The sequence below is a fragment of the Cibotium barometz genome, chromosome 39, assembly GCF_041138505.1.
Source record: "Cibotium barometz isolate CiBa-2024 chromosome 39, ASM4113850v1, whole genome shotgun sequence".
NCBI classification, from domain to species: Eukaryota; Viridiplantae; Streptophyta; class Polypodiopsida; order Cyatheales; family Cibotiaceae; genus Cibotium; species Cibotium barometz.
In genome coordinates this window covers 14772672-14788598 of record NC_141084.1, presented here as the reverse complement: position 1 = coordinate 14788598, position 15927 = coordinate 14772672, and the positions used below count along the sequence as shown (strand labels likewise).

At 42.7% G+C, this 15927-nt stretch overlaps 1 protein-coding gene across 1 annotated transcript in view; it reads right to left on the bottom strand.

Moving 5' to 3' along the window:
• The window catches only part of LOC147615764 (uncharacterized), a 49012-nt gene extending 39514 nt beyond the window's left edge, over positions 1-9498 (bottom strand). Inside the window, exons 1-7 of the mRNA XM_086778358.1 lie at positions 8632-9498; positions 7858-7900; positions 7704-7767; positions 7547-7592; positions 7361-7459; positions 7055-7123; positions 6410-6785 (exon numbers count right to left, since the gene is read on the bottom strand). Of these exons, the coding sequence (XP_086634484.1) occupies positions 6410-6785; positions 7055-7123; positions 7361-7459; positions 7547-7592; positions 7704-7767; positions 7858-7900; positions 8632-9222 (1288 nt within the window). The 5' untranslated portion in view covers positions 9223-9498. The remainder of the gene's footprint in view (positions 1-6409; positions 6786-7054; positions 7124-7360; positions 7460-7546; positions 7593-7703; positions 7768-7857; positions 7901-8631) is intronic.
• Between the last annotated feature and the right edge of the window lie 6429 nt (positions 9499-15927).

Genomic DNA, 15927 nt, shown 5'->3' with positions numbered 1-15927 from the left:
CCAATCTAGCATAAGTGCCACGAAACTGTTGAGGCATAAGTGTAACCCCTTTCATCTGGATGCAACCAAGACCACATGTCTTGTTTTAGCGACCTTGCTGCAAAAGTGGCTTGCTCCCTGGAGACACACATATTAAAGTCTCCCATCACAAAGCCAGGATGAGAGATTGAAAGAGTACACAAGTCATTCCACAGCAAACGGCGTGCACGAGCATTATTTGGAGCATACACCCCTAACAACCATAAAGGCGTATCATCCCAAACAATCTGTATCACTAGAAATCTTCCATGAACATCTTGAATCACAAGAGAAGGCTGAAACTGCGAACGAACAGCAAACATAACACCTGACTGCGAAGCAGGGTGTCCGCTGTAGAAAACATGAAACCCCTTATATACATAGGCTTTGCCAGCCAACTTATGCTACTTATGTTCAACTGCACACAAAACATCCCAACCATGACAAAAAGTTGTACGCCAAAGCCTGAACTGCTTTTGGCGCGAAGAAATACCCTTTACATTCCATTGTACAATTTTCATAAGCCTTCCCAGAAAAGGAATCAACAAGGCCGTGTACTAGGCCCAGGACAATCTGCCAAATCACGAACCTTTTGAAGCATTGCATTTTTAGACATGGTATTTGTGATCTCAGACTGCCCTTGGAGTTCCCGAGCACGTGCCGAAGGGTAATGACCATCTCATAGCGAGATGACCTCACCCTTCGAGCCAAACACAAGAGGCAATTGTTGTTGTGCTTCTTTTGTTAGGCGACTTCTAATAGGATAGCGTTCTACTCTATCCACCCCAAGAGCCCCTGTACCCTGAGAAAGTTGGCCTCCCAGCCTCTCAATCCTGGTCTGTTTGCTGGGCACCTGAACCCAAAGGGCGACGAGCATGTGTATGTAAGGGCCCCTTATGAGTACGCAAAGGCCCCCGCCAAACAGCATCTAAGAAATCCCCCCACGGGGCAACAAATCGTATCTTTTTACCACGTACTTCCACCCATGGCTGCTCAACCTCATTCTGAACATCCACATGTACATCCATGTGCTGGGCATCATGTAAAGGAGCATCATGCTCATCTTCCACGGGCAACTGCCCATCAACGATATCCTTGGTAGCAACAACTTGTTCTTTCTGAGGACATTCGGAGACAAAGTGGCCCATCTTACCACATTAGAAACAGTGGCCAGCAAATGTATCCCACCTCAATTCATACATTAAAGGTTGCAGCCCAGTCATATTGACACGCAAATGTGTCGGCCTAGGTCTCCCAGTATCCCACAACATGCATAGACGATTTCGGTTTCTAGATGTCATTCGAGGCACCACCAAGACATCACCGATACCTCGCATGAGACCTGGTAAAACACGCCAAAACATTGGTGGGAATTATTTCACTTCAACCCAAACTGGGCAAGCCTGGCGCAACATATCTTGGTACTCTGCCATAGGCTTCCACGGAACCACATGAACCAACTGCCCATCCAAAAAGAGTGGCACCTGCTCCAAGACTATCCTACGGGCTTCCGAAGTGCGAAAAAGTATTTCATAAAAGCCTCTCGGACCATCATAAATCTCCTCAAGTGCCTCAGGCGACACCAAGCGGCCCAACCATGCTCTAAGACGAGGCAACAACGGAATACACCCAGTAAAGAAGAAGATAGCAGCACGATCATGAAAATCTGCAAGCTGTTGTAGCAACAAAGGAGTCTCCATGCATACATCAGCCACACCACCATTATCTACTGCAGCCATTTGCACGCTATTTGCCTTCACATATTCATGCAGAAGCTCACCAGTGATCTGCAGCAAACGTGCAAACTCCGGAGAAGGTACCTGAGAACTTTCCTCTGCATTCTCTCCCACATTCACCGGAGTGTAGCTTGCATCAACATCAAGCCTTTGACGTTTTTGTTGCTCCGAGGCATCTGAAGCATAACCCACATCCTTCTCGATCATCTCCTCAATAAGATCCATGTTAAGGCTATTGTCAGCCATGCCACCAACAGCAGCAGCCGGGTCCTCCAAATCCATGTACAAAAGCAAAGAAAACCCGTTCTCTCAAACCCTAATTCAGCACCTGAAAACCCTAATTCAGCACCTGCAAACCCTAAATCAGTAGCTGCAAACCCTAAATCAGCACTAGGCAGCGTCCCACTCACGGGAAGGTAAGCCTACGATGTTAAACTCTCTCTCTCTCTCTCTCTCTCTCTCTCTCTCTCTCACACACAAGGTGATGTACAAGGAGGAGAAACACAAGGCAGAAATCAACGTGATACAAGAAGTAGACACAAAGCACAGGAAGCAAACGAGCATGTCGCGAGAAACAAGACGGAAGATGCAGAGAGCAGGTCGCAAGTCTTAAATGAGGAGACAAGAAAGTCGCACATTGAACAGACGAGCAGATCACAGAGACTCAGGCGAGCAGGTTGCAGGTGAGCAGAGACGAAGGCGAGCATAATCACTCTCTCTCTTCTCTCTCTCTCTCTCTCTCTCTCTCTCTCTCTCTCTCTCTCTCCTTTATTTTCAGATTTTATCAAGGTTCTACATGTGAAATTATTGTTTTCTTGAAGATAAGCTAAGTTCCCGTGCCACAACCCTTACTAAGGCGTGTTTCACACTACATATTCCAAACATGAATATGTACAATGATCTTGGATCTTGACCTAGATCCGATTCATGCATGCTAATCTACGTGCATACAAAAGCTTGCTGATTCCGCAACTTGGTCGTGCTCTCCAGATGCTTGTCGTCTTGCCTAGAGCTACCTCGGGCTGCCTCTATGCGGGAGTTCTTGCCAACACCTATGAGATGCCAAAGAGATCTATCTGATTTCTGACTTTCCTAGCCCTTTGACCTCCTTTATACACGGATAGGATGGAAAGTCATATTCAGGTCGGTTTTGCCTTTTTGACCTACATAAAATGTCCAAAAAAGTCATATTTGGCCTCCAAACTATGTCCCATCCATGGGCGCATGTTCCGGGCACTTTTGGGCGCATTTAGGGCCTCAAAATCAGGTCCAAATCTGCCCATATACTTGCTAGGAAAGGTAATCATGTCCATGAGCATCGGAATTAACGGATGCACATGACATATGCATCAGGAGCCACGCTTACGTGGTGAAACTTACCCAAGGGGATAAATTGACATAGGATGCTTGTTTAATGAAAGTGAATCTTTTAAATATTTGGCAAAGGATAATCTAATGCAATACTTGGCTAAGTGGAAATTGAGTACGTTAATCATAAGATTTCTCTTGTTGGCAAATACAAACTAACTGCATTACTATTTGGACTGTTATATTATCATATTTGATGCAATCTTTCACTTTTGGAAAAGTAAACTTCTTGGATAAAATTGTCTACTTTTATGTATGATACTTTGCATGTGGTCCTTGTTACTTCATGTTTTGGCTTGTGTTATAAGTTCCGTCTACATAAACCAACCTTCTTCGGTTGTCGTTTAATGAATATTTGCATGAAGAAACTTTTAGGAAAATTTGTATGGATAATTAGCTTAACTTTGGTTGATTACTCGTGTGTTGATCGCCAATAGGTCCCGTACTTTCATGTTTTGATGTAGACACATCCATGGATCGATCCCCACATGAAAGAGTTAAAAATTTGCAATTAAAGTACCTGTAGTTTCAGCACCCTCGGCCATGGATTTTACTGATGCAAAATCCCCAATCCTACTATCTCAAAATTAAGTGGAGGAAGGGTATTGCATGAGTGGTTTACTAACATTTTGGATGTTTTTTCAGTCGGACTATTTTGTAAATTGTCTTCTTAGGAGTGATAACCATAGGATTCACCTCGTTTTCTTGAGGACAATCAACTTTAAAGAGTCTAAACCCATTGAGTCTCTTCGAAGAAGAGATTGCAAGGCAACTCCTTAAATACCTCCGGATGGAGCATATTCCGCCAAGCAAGTCCCTTTGGGGAATGCCAATCATTCCGGAAATGTTAAGTCATTAAACATATGCTTTATAAAATTTAGGCATTATGTGATCATGATGTTAGTAGTTTGACCCCTCGCTTGAAAATTTATTTGGTACAAGCTTTGAAAGATGGAAGATAGTCTTGGACCGTTTGTTTATGCATTCATAACTTGCCTATATGATGAATTTGAAATGTGATTGGCTCATTGCCTAGATTTATTGCTTGTGAATGTCCATCGGTATTAAGGTGTTCTCAGGCACCCCTCTCCATCACACAGCTCTTCTGCTGCTCCTCAATCGTCGGACCAATATCAACCGCCTTACTATGCTATACAGCCTCCCCTATAAGCCCAATGGGGCGTGCCGTGACAGATTCAACCACGTATCCAAGAGACAATATAGAGAGGGGGAGAGAGAAGGGGTTAGGGAACTTTGCACAATACACCACACTGAGCGGGGAATAGCCCCCCCCCCCCCCCCCCCCCCCCCCCCCCCCCCTTCAAGAATTTATTCAGAAACAATCCACGAGCGGTCTGGCCAGGATCAATATAACAATGAATACAAAAGTAAACAAATATGCCGATCTAGAATCCCAAGTCGGCACGAGATCTCTGATGTCGAGCACACCATGGGGATGACCCAAAAGAATCTCTCACCGGGCTAGTACCATATCCAATATTCGAATCCAAATCCAAATCCAAGTTCAAATACTAGTCCAAATCCAAGTCCAATCCACAAGAATGCTACACAAGAGGACTGTGTAAGCCAGTAAGCGACCACGAGAGCCAGTAGCTCCTTCAAATGATGGTGTTTCTAGGTGACGTAGCCAAACATCGGCAATGGCTAGTCAACATATGGTGTGTAGCCACATGGCAGAAGTGGCTCGGTTGGCTGGCGACAACAGTAGCGAAACCGAGGTTGCTGTGCAAGGGCTAAGACAAGCGCAACACTAGTGGCTGATGGCTAAGAAAGGCACAAAGGCTGGCGGTTCTGGCGCGGACCGGCTGGCTACAGTGCAGGCTACACAGGCTGGCTGGCACTAGCCGTGCGAAGTTAGTTGGCGCTAACGTTAGCAGTGCTAGCTAGCAGCGTTAGCTGAAGGCAACTCTGCACAGTTCAGGCCGCAACAACAGCCAAACGCTAGCGTAGGTGGAGTAAACAGCTGAACTGGCGGCATAGGTAGTACTGAAGCTAGCAACACAGGCAACAGAGGCGACCAACAACAGTGATAACAATAATCTCCTAGCCTTTGATGAAAACGACGATGTCCTCCACACTTGTTGATGATGAGAAAGCTTTCGGCCTCCACATTAATGTTTACTCCTTGATGATGTTGCACACCCTTCAATAACGATGATCTTCAAGCTCTTTCAATGGTCTTACTCATAGGGTTACAAGGGAGGTTCAAGCCTTTTTATACTTGAAGAGGGCCTTTCTTTTTGCCAAAATCTTGTCCATGCTTTTGCTTTTGCCTTTTACTCTTTGATTTTCCCTTTTTGCTTTTTAATAATAGAATATTTCTGAACTTTTGTCAAAGTTCTTTGGCCCTGGAGCCACTTTTTGAAAAAGCGGCTTTTAGCTTTCTAGTCCAACTCAGTCTCCTCTTGCCAATGATATCCCTAGCTCACGGTCAACTCAGCTTGACTTTTTGCTTTTTCCTGCTTTTCGACCAAGACTGGTGCTTTTTCTAGGGCAGATCTTATGGTCCTTGTCCCCATGCCTTCTTCCACCTGTCTAGGAGCTACTACTTTCTTACCTACTGTTCGGCAAGTTGCTTTTGTGACTCAAGCTTAAAGAGAAAGTCACTTTTGTCAGCTGGTGTACCGGGAGCTTTCAAGTATTGCTAGGATCTGTGGGCACTAGCTGGAGACTGTACCAAAAGCAACAAACTCCTTTCCGAGAACAGACCTTTATAGGGCTTTTTGTTACCTAACTGCCAATGCAATGTGTAATAAATTCATTCTGCAACAAAATCTCTGCAGAAAAAGTTAATCCTCTGCCTAGTTCAAATGACCAATGGCCTCTCAGGGAAAGCTAGTCCTCTGCCTAGCTCAAATTACCATTGGCCTCGGAGCAAAATGTCATCTTCCTTGATTCTACTATGGTACTCCCAAAGCCTCACCAATGTCTGCCTTCTTTCCAAAAATTTGGACCTGAGCTATATTAAGTAAGCCCTTACCTGCTAAACTAGAACAGAATGTTCACAGCACACTAAAATTGCACAAGCATACATGTATGTTGTGCACCAAATGAACAGATAACCAAACTATTCAAGCACATAAATAGAGATAAAACACAAGCATACATGTATGTTGTGTGCTAAATGAACATATAACCAAACTCTTCAAGCACATAAATAGAGATAAAACACAGCAAAGGAAGCCAATAAGCCAACTAGAAAAAGAAATACACCTCACAAAGTATAATGAGCTTGGCATAGAGCAGAAAAAATCAGTCTTACAGACCTGACAAATTGTCTTGAAACTCAAGTCTACTATCACCAGAACTTGCAACGCTATTGCCAATTCTAGCAGTACCCCATCCAGTGAGAGCTTGCCCTTCTAAATTGCTAGCAATGGTCACTCCATGTCTGTCCAGCTGTATTTCCTTCGAACCTTTAGGCATTTCACTACTCATCCAGGCCCCGGAATCACAAGTAGCAAGGCTGGCTCCTGATGTGTAATCCGAGCCAGAAGCTTCAAACCGAGATTTCCCTGCAGGAGGCCTTCTGTAGGACAGCTTTTTTACAGGTGATTGCTGTGACTTCGGATCTCCTTCAAAAGGTAATCCAGCTTTCAAAGCCTCCATAATCTTACGAGCAGCATCTTGGATTGATCGAGCCTGGACAATCTTTTTGATCAGTTATGAAGTACTCATGCAACCTTGCAGCCACTCTTTACAACATAAGAGATATGTGTTGTTTAATGTTACGAGCATCATCCAAGATACAGAACTTCTAATCCAAACAGGGCTGGGCAACTCTCAGCATATACTGGAGTACCAAGGTCCTTGATGCACAAAGGGTCAGATTCTAGGTTCTACTCTCCAGTCTTACTACGTAAAGAAGACAAGCCTTGCAATATCAATGCATTAGGAGAGAGCAAAGTGACCTGCTTGAAGTAGATGGTGTCTTTAGCATTGTAGCTCATTGCGTTGCTGCAAATAAGATAAATGTCATCCTGTACGAGCAACACCATTAAAAGAAAATGTCATTCTAAAGCCATGACTTGCATGAACATTTGAGACATGAGTGCAGCCGGGGGGGGGGGGGGGGGCATCTGCTCCAACTGTTGCTCTTGGACTGTCCATCCAAGCCCCCACCTGTCATGATTCTCAGCCTTATATGTAAGAAGCCTAAGAAACGTCCTTCATCCAATTCACACAGTTACAAAGCTCAGAGCCATCCGATTGCAAACCTGAAATACTTCCACTGAACTGTACGCTCCATTGTTTATCTTTTTCCTCATAGTACCAAAATCCATGGGGTTCTTGATGAAGTCATAGTATCCAGGAACCTGAAAGCATTGAACACAAGATGTCAAGCACACTAAAACCAAGGAATGATGGTTAAAAAATTGTCTAAAAAAGGCTGGGGTAGTTACCTCCTTTGGATCAACAGGTTCTGCAAAGACTCCGTATGTATCTTTCCTGACAAAAGGGAAGACCGTCTTGATGAGTAAAGCTGTATACGTGTAAAGATTCAAAGTCCGCCTGCAAAAAGATGCTTGTTTATGCGGTCTACGCAAGAGAAATTCTTACTTTTGCAATCTATCAAGCACTCCTTCCAGCAGTCTTCTTGAGAGCGTCTCCCCCGACTGGTTACCTGTCGGAGACTACATTGATGTGAGACGCTGAAAAACGCTGCCTGTTGCAGAAAAGAGAGATCGCAGATAGCAAAGAAGCAAAGTCTCACTTGAGCGTTGGCCTGAGCGCTCTGACTCTGCATTGGCTTTGTCCTGCGGGGGAAGCACCGGATCAGAAAAACCTGTGATTTAGCATAGAACGTGCAGGCATTTACAAACATTCTGAGACAAGAAATTGTGATGTGGAGAGATTGCTGCTTGATGCAGTGATTTGCGGGGCACACCAGTGGATTAAGCGGGGTTAACCGCGGGAGAAATGCGAGAAATTTGCTAGGAAAAAACAGCGATTAAGCGGTGGGGAATTCGAAGGAAGAGGGATCCACGAGTTAAAGGGTGATTTGTAACATGAAGTAAGAGGAGGATTTGCAAGGAGAAGAAACCATGGATTGAGCGTAGGAATTGCAAGGAGAAGAAAACCATGGATCAAAGAAGGGCTTGGTTGGGCATGAGATTCTCAGGGAAAACCATGGATTAAGCAGGAAATTTTCCGGGAAAACTATGGCTTATGCAAGGAAGTGGATTAAGTAAAGATTAAGCGACTCTAATGTCCTGTGATTAAGCGATGCATGCGGAAGGGGGAGTCCCACGGCTTAGGGATTCAAGGACCAAAGAAAAAGGCAAGTTGGCTTGGACCGATGGCATTGTTATTAGTTGACCTCGGAAATCGGGTCCTACTCTGAGCGAGGCTTGGCAATGGCGCAACAAAACAGACTACCTACAGGCAGCCTCGCACAGTCTGGATCTAGACTCTAGTGATGTGTGCACGTGTGTGGAAGATGATAAGATTTGGACAGCACACACATGCACAGAGAGAGCATGCATACCAGACCACCAGTCGGCTTTTTCTTGTTCATGTGTGGGACAGGGGTAACAGGAGGGCGGGGAAAGCCAGCGGCGGCGGCAGCTGCAATGGCGACCTCCTCCAGCTTGCGTTTCTTGAACGGCTTCTCTCCCAGATCGTCTGCGTCGAGGTCATCATCTGTCGCTGCAGAGGTGGCCATGGAGCTTTTGCTTGCGCTCTCTCTGGTGGAGATGGCGGAAGAAGCGAAACGGCGAGATGCAGGAGGTGAAGAGCAAGAGGAAGAGAGAGGGCCATGGTTTGCAGACTTGGCAGCAGAAGGCAAGGGTTTCTGATGGCTAGGGTTTGTAGGAGGCAAGGGTTTGTGATGGCTATGGTTTGAGGGTTTGTGATCTGCAGAAAGCAAGGGTTTCTGGTGGCTAGGGTTGTCTGCAGGTCTCAATAGCACCTTGAATCTGTGCGAAGGGGTAGCAGCCTGTTCAGCAGGAGAGAGCTCGGCGGCAGATACGGCGAAGGCAGCGTGCCTGCTTTTGATTTCCTTGGAAGAGAGGGGAGGAATGGCGGGAGATGATGGTGAAGCGGTTATGGCCTGCCGCCTGTCCTTGCTATCCGCCATAGCCGAAGAAAAACCAATGCGCCAGTCTCTTTCCTTTCTGCATTTCCTGAAAATCGCCGCCAGGCCCAGCCGCCGAAAACCCTACCACGCCCGCCGTTCCACCTACCCCGTGGTACGTGTCGCTTCACTGTTGGTCCAATTCTTTTCGGTTGGCCTGCCGCTCATTTTGCCCCGCCCAACCTCGCCGCTTTTCACCGCCCTGAACCGCCGCTTCCCTCTGCCGTTTTCCAACCTCTGGTGTCCACGTGGACCAATCCAACAAAAAGAATGGCCATGCCATCAATGTGGCATTCTCTTCAATCAAAGACGTCACGTGAGCGCAAAAGGGGGAAAAAAGCGCACGCTGCCACGCCCTAAGTCTTCCCAAAGAGGGAATATAATAGTAACTTGCCATCCCTAATCGTCCCATTTTCAAAGGAGATGGATGCAAAGTTGCAAACCATTACAACACAAAACCCTTAGAACGCACCTGCAAAATTAAAATTCATGATCTCACTTGTAAATTTTATTTTTGTAATTTTAAAGATCGACAAAATATTAAGCATTTTAGTTATGTTTTAGTGGAAAAACCTGTAAATATTGAAGAAAAACTTATAAATTTTAAAATTGCAAGTTTTAAGATCTGAGAAGAAAAATATTCTCCATGAACACTGGATGGATGGCCTCCCCTTGGAATGAGTTTAGGCAGTCAGCATTAAAGCGGGACCAGTGTGTAAAGGCCCTAATTTGTCCCATGTTGGCCTTTAGATTAATGTTGTGGTTAGCTACGTGAGAATGTTACTCTAGGCATCAGCAGGTGTATAAAGGCATCTAGAGACTATGCGAAGAAGCATAGGTTAGAGAACTTTAGAACCGACACCAAATCTTCTCAAAGGATGTATCATTTCATCCTTACTACATGTGTTGTGGTCATTACTTTCTTATCATTCTTTTGTATAGCAAGTAAGTGTTGGGAGGTAGTTGTATAATAAAGGATTCACTTAGTCCTCTAATAGGATAATACACTCACCTGAGCTCTGGTGCCACACTAAAATTATTTGCAAGTGCAAACATGAGCAGAGGCTAGTTGGTTTTAAGAATGTATATTAGCCAACGCTTCCTGGTGCATAGTTTTCATGTGATCGAAATCAAGAGGAAAATCAGGATCTCGCCTATACAATGCTGGAAAAGGGTTGAATTTCGTAGAAGCTTGTTGTTTTATAAGCATGCAAAACAAATGGGAGGATCTCATCCTAGTTTTGGTGATGGGGGTCCACAAACATTGAAAGTATTTATTTTATTCATCCTTTTTATAAGCTCGTTTGTTTGAGGATGGTAAGGCGAAGTTTATTGGACACCCAAACATTTAGTTAAAACCTACATGACTTCTGATTGAATTGTGGACCTTGATTGAGAGAAAAGCACCTTTGGACAGGAATGGCATACAATGAGATCTTCCAACAAAAATTGGGTGATTATCGAAGTTGAAGTATTAGTTATTACTCTTGCGTCACACTAACATGTGAGATATTCAGATGTACCTATATACCTACGATGGATTCAGGCAATGGACAAATCCCATCATACAATCTCAAATGGAGCTACAATCATGATAGAAGCTAGGTGCCCAAAATGTTACCTACTGGTTGTTTATATGGTTGGCATTTTTTGCATTATAACAACCTATGAGAAATTAAAGGACACATCTTACAAACAAAGTTACGTAGCTCTTAACATATCTAAGATTTTATGGAATCCTAAATGGTCAAAGCATGAAAATAGTCTATGTAGACATTTACCAAGGGCTTAGGCACATAAAGTTTGGAAATGACATAATAGAGCAAGTTATTTTAAAGGATAAATTGTTTTTTATGTGAGTGAGGAGATACTTATTTGAGATGATTAGGGATTTTGAAATTGAGCATTAGCGTATTGAGTGAATTGAGTGATATCTGAAGGTAGGGAGTATGGAATATGTATAAAGTTGAACATTTTAACTTCAAATTTCTAAGAAAGTGAGTCAACAATGACATCCCCTTTATAATATTTGATTTTAAAAGTATACTTATGAAGGGCAAGAGTCCATCCGAGGAGATGACTTAGGGGCGGGCTTCGTTCACATTAGAGCTAGGATTGGTTAATAATCTATTTTCCACCATTACATGTGAGCTATGCAAATATGGACGAAGGTTAGCAAAAGCCTAGAAAATAGCTAAGAGCTCTTTTTTCTATTGTGTAGTAGTTAGTTTCAGCCAATGTGGAGTAGTTAGTTTCACAAAACAACTAAGAGTAGTTAGTTGTTTCACAAAACAACTAAGAGCTCTTTTTCTATTGTGGAGTAGTTAGTTTCACAAAACAACTAAGAGCTCTTTTTCTATTATGGAGTAGTTAGTGGGACTACAATTAATGAAACAAATCGTTTTCCAATGCTAATATGTATCCTATTATAATAAGATGGCCCCGCTTAGATTGCATATATGTCTTCAACAAGAAAGGTTTTTTAAGATTTGGGTATAGTAACTGTTCGAAACGTATTTGCCCAATGTTCCACCCTCATGCTGTCACTACGAGTGAGTGACATATGTGCTCTATTTTGTAAAGCCCCCCATGTGAGGACCCCCACATCAGAAGTAGCCATTGTGAGATGAGCATTCGGACACCCGCCGCCGTCGCCAGTTCCTAGACACCAGGTGGCCAAAATGAGCATCAGATGGTTAGGAAATAACTTCTGTAGACTTAGTATCTTACCAAGTAGGATCCATGTAAGTGCAAGTCAATGGAGTGCACTCTTGGGTAGAAGGAGAACTTCTCATGATAGCATATCCTTGGGTTGTGAGATTGGTTCATGTACGTATGTGCCTATGTACCCATTTGGGGATATGGCTAGGCAATCAGTTGTTTCATTTACGCATGTACCCAGTCATGAAGATGGTTGAGCAATAGTCAGCTACTACATTGCCACCACTAGGAGACTATATATAATCAGGAAGATGGTTGAGCAATAGTCGGCTGCTACATTGCCACCACTAGGAGAATATATATAGTCTGGTGGTGTTCCTCCATTTCATATGTTGTCTTATAAAGATTGAGATCTACCTTCATTACAGTAGTGCACCCTTGTATATGTAAGACATCCTCCCTCTAGAGTATGTCTAGATCACCATAAAAAATCCTTACTCATAGCACATGGGTGGCAGATAGCCATCAATTTGTAATCAAAGTTTGCAAGCAATAATATTGTTTACTCTCCACTTCTTTCTACAAATCACTACTTTGCGCTGTGAAGATGCTACTTCCTGTATTTTGTATTCTTACATGGTATTAGAGTTAGGTAATAAGAAAAGCTTGATTTGGTAGCTTACGATTTGCAATTTAAAGGTAGATTTAGAGAGATGGCCTAGCTTACAAATAATGAAGTAGCTCATGCCTACACTCCATATTTTGCTAGTGGAACAAATTACAGGCTTTTGAAGTTCAAGATTAGGTCCATACTTGATTCATGTGGGGGAAATTGCAAACAGGGGTTGATTGCAAACCATACCGCTAGATCGTACTCTTGCTTTGGGGTGGAGGTGAAGGAATGCAAAAATGTGCTTCATCATCTTCTTTGATCCATAATGAAAGCCAACAAAGGGATGCACTAATAGGTGCTTCAATCAATGATGTTGAGACCACCACATGGTCTATATCCTATGCTTCCTTCATGGAGCTATCGGACCTTTCAGCATTGATGCATGTCTCAAGGCATATGTGTTCGGCATCGACATTCACATCTTTATCAAACACATCTACATCCGTGTGCTCTACACTGTCCCATGAGTCTAAAAGGATGAGCCAAGCTTCCATTGCTTAGAAACGGTTTTGCAAAAGGAAGCAAAGCACTTGGATGTAGATGTGTTTGATGAAGATGTGAATGTCGATGCCAAACACATATGCCTTAAGACAGGCATCAATGCTGAAAGATCCGATAGCTTCATGAAGGAATCATACGTATAGATCATATGTGGTCTTCTTAACATCATTGATTGAAGCACCTATTAGTGCATCCCTTTGTTGGCTTTCATGGTGGATCAAAGAAGATGATGATGCTCATAATGAAGGCAACATTAAGCTAAACAAGAAAGGTTAAGACTAATCACAAGATTAGGGTTAATGATAACATAATGATGAGAAAGTGAAAGTGAGTTATGTACTTTTCCATTAGATATCCACTAGTGGATGACAAGCTATGTGACAGCCACTTTGGAGTACTAGAGTTATGGCATACTTATAAAACCAGCTTAGATAGTTAAGTTCACACTATGGACCGACCATTGTATGTTATTGTAGGAGAGTACTTTCCCTTATAGTATGTACTCTTATCTTTTTAGTTATATGGTTGTAGATAAGAGAAGAAGATAGAAGAAAATTTAGCCATCCATCTCTCTCTTGTGCCTTGCTCTCTCTTTGTGTATGTTTTCTTGCAAGGAACATAAGCTCTCCCTCTCCCCCACAGTCTCTTTAACCATTTCATACCTCTCGCTTCTTTGATAGTTCTTGGGATGTGTGTTTGTTGTCCTCATTTTCATATGTAGTTTGATCAATTGTTGGATGTTTACACTTGTTAACTAAGGGTGCATTTGGAAATTTAAGATTTCCATCCACATCCCTTTGCACAATGGTGATGATGTAGAGGTTACCAAGGGCATCCTTTTAATGACCTACGTCACCTTGATAATTCTCCTCAAAAAGAATCTATTCACTACATTCAGAGGTTAAGCCTCGCCAAGCTCAATGTGAGATCTTGATGTTTCATGGACTCGCTGAGGCCTTTTTTCTCCAATCCGTACTCCAAACGACCTAGTACTTGATGGACTTTTTGTGGGGATATACGTGCTTCCTTCTAGATTTACATAGAATTCATATTCATCACCGTGTAGTGAACGACAACTTTCAGGTTGTCAAGGATCCATGGTTTACAGCTTGGAAATGCCAAAAGTAACCATCATTCCAAGAGGTTTAGCAGTCTCGTGATAACTATAGGATTATAACACATAGGTTTAACTAGATATGTGAATTTGTGCTTGTTCCCCTGCATTCTCACTAACCGATCGTCTTTCTTTGGTTTGGTGAGCTACTTGGGCCCTCCTTGTTGATGATTCACCGTCGATGAATACCTGATGCTCACTCAATTCCATTCTTACTCTAACAGAAGCTATACAGACTTTATACCCCACACATGGTCAAGTACCACTCCCTGGTGCTAGAGAGTGAGGCAAATTTTTGTATTCGAAGGTCGGGTTTAATTAAGATTGAGCAATGACTCAGCCTGACCACAAATGCATAAGCACTTAATCTAGTGTGAGAATTACTTGCTGAGATTTGAATAGGATTGAGCAATGACTTGGCCTGCTAACCGTAAATGCATAAGCACCTAATCTGGTGGGGGGGAAAGTCCCAAGAGGTCACCCATCCCAATTATGTTCATACCAATGCGTGCTTAACTAGATGTTTCCATTAATTGGTGTAGCCATCCGGACCCCAAAACCTTAAGGTGATGAAGGACCTCCGGTCTATCCATTTTGTGTAATTCTCCTAATGCTACACTTGGCACCACTTTTCTCAACCCCTTCTCAACAACCCCCGTTGGTGCCAACTTGTCCAGTTTCTTAGCTCAGAGGTTAAGCTTGTCCATGTTTTCTTAGCTCAAAGGCTCAGCATGTCTTCTCTCGCGGCTCAGAGGTCACACTTCAACCCATAGCTCTAATTCCATGTTGAAAATTGGGTGGTTGTTGGGTGGGGGCCAAGTTCCTAGAGATCACCCATCCTAGTTGCCAATACACACTTAACTAGAGGTTTCCACAAATTGGTCTAGCCATCCAGACTCAAAAACGTGAAGGTGATGGAGGACCTCCGATCTATCCATTTCTTAGTGCTATGCTTGGCACCACTTTTCTCAACATGATCCAGTGGCAAAATTACTTGCTAAGATTCTTTTTATGAGTTTTTTATTTTTATTTTCTGATGTTTTGGGTTTTCAATTGCTTTCTTAATGTTTTTGGCTTTTTGAGTTTTCCATTTTTTATGTTTTTTAAGTTTTTGAAGGTTTTATGGGTTTTTAATTTTTTTAATTTTTGAAGATATTCACATCAAAGTTATAAACATAATAGACATATGAATGAAAAAGTGCAAGGTGCATATGAACAACATAAATATAAACTTTTTGCTTTGATAGGTTTCTCAGCTTTCTAGAAGTCCACTTAGATCGGTTATTCGGATTTGAAGTTTTTATATTAACGATTTGGATTGATGTCAATGATATGGATCATAGGTGGTCTAAAAATTGAAATGATCCCAAAATAAACAATCTAAATTAGGATCGATCTTAAAATTAGATCAACAATCTGAGAACGATTTAGATTTTCGATCATGCGATTTAGAAATGGATGATGTAGTTTTGGGATCGGTGATTCAAAACTAATAGGGATTAGCAATCTAAAAATGAATTAAAGATAATAGTTGGCACTGGTTTCAGAGATCCCCATATCCATTCAGCTACTTTTAAGCAAGTTTGTACAGCAAAAAGGGTGATCTTAGGATAAAGATAGATGCTTTCGGCTTGACCTTAGAGAATAATTCTTTGCTTTGGCTCCAAATGTTATTCGTAGAAAGAAACCATGGAAGACTTAAAGCTAGCATTTACAATGGGATTCTCAAAGACAAAGGTGTCAAGCATAGCTCTAGTAG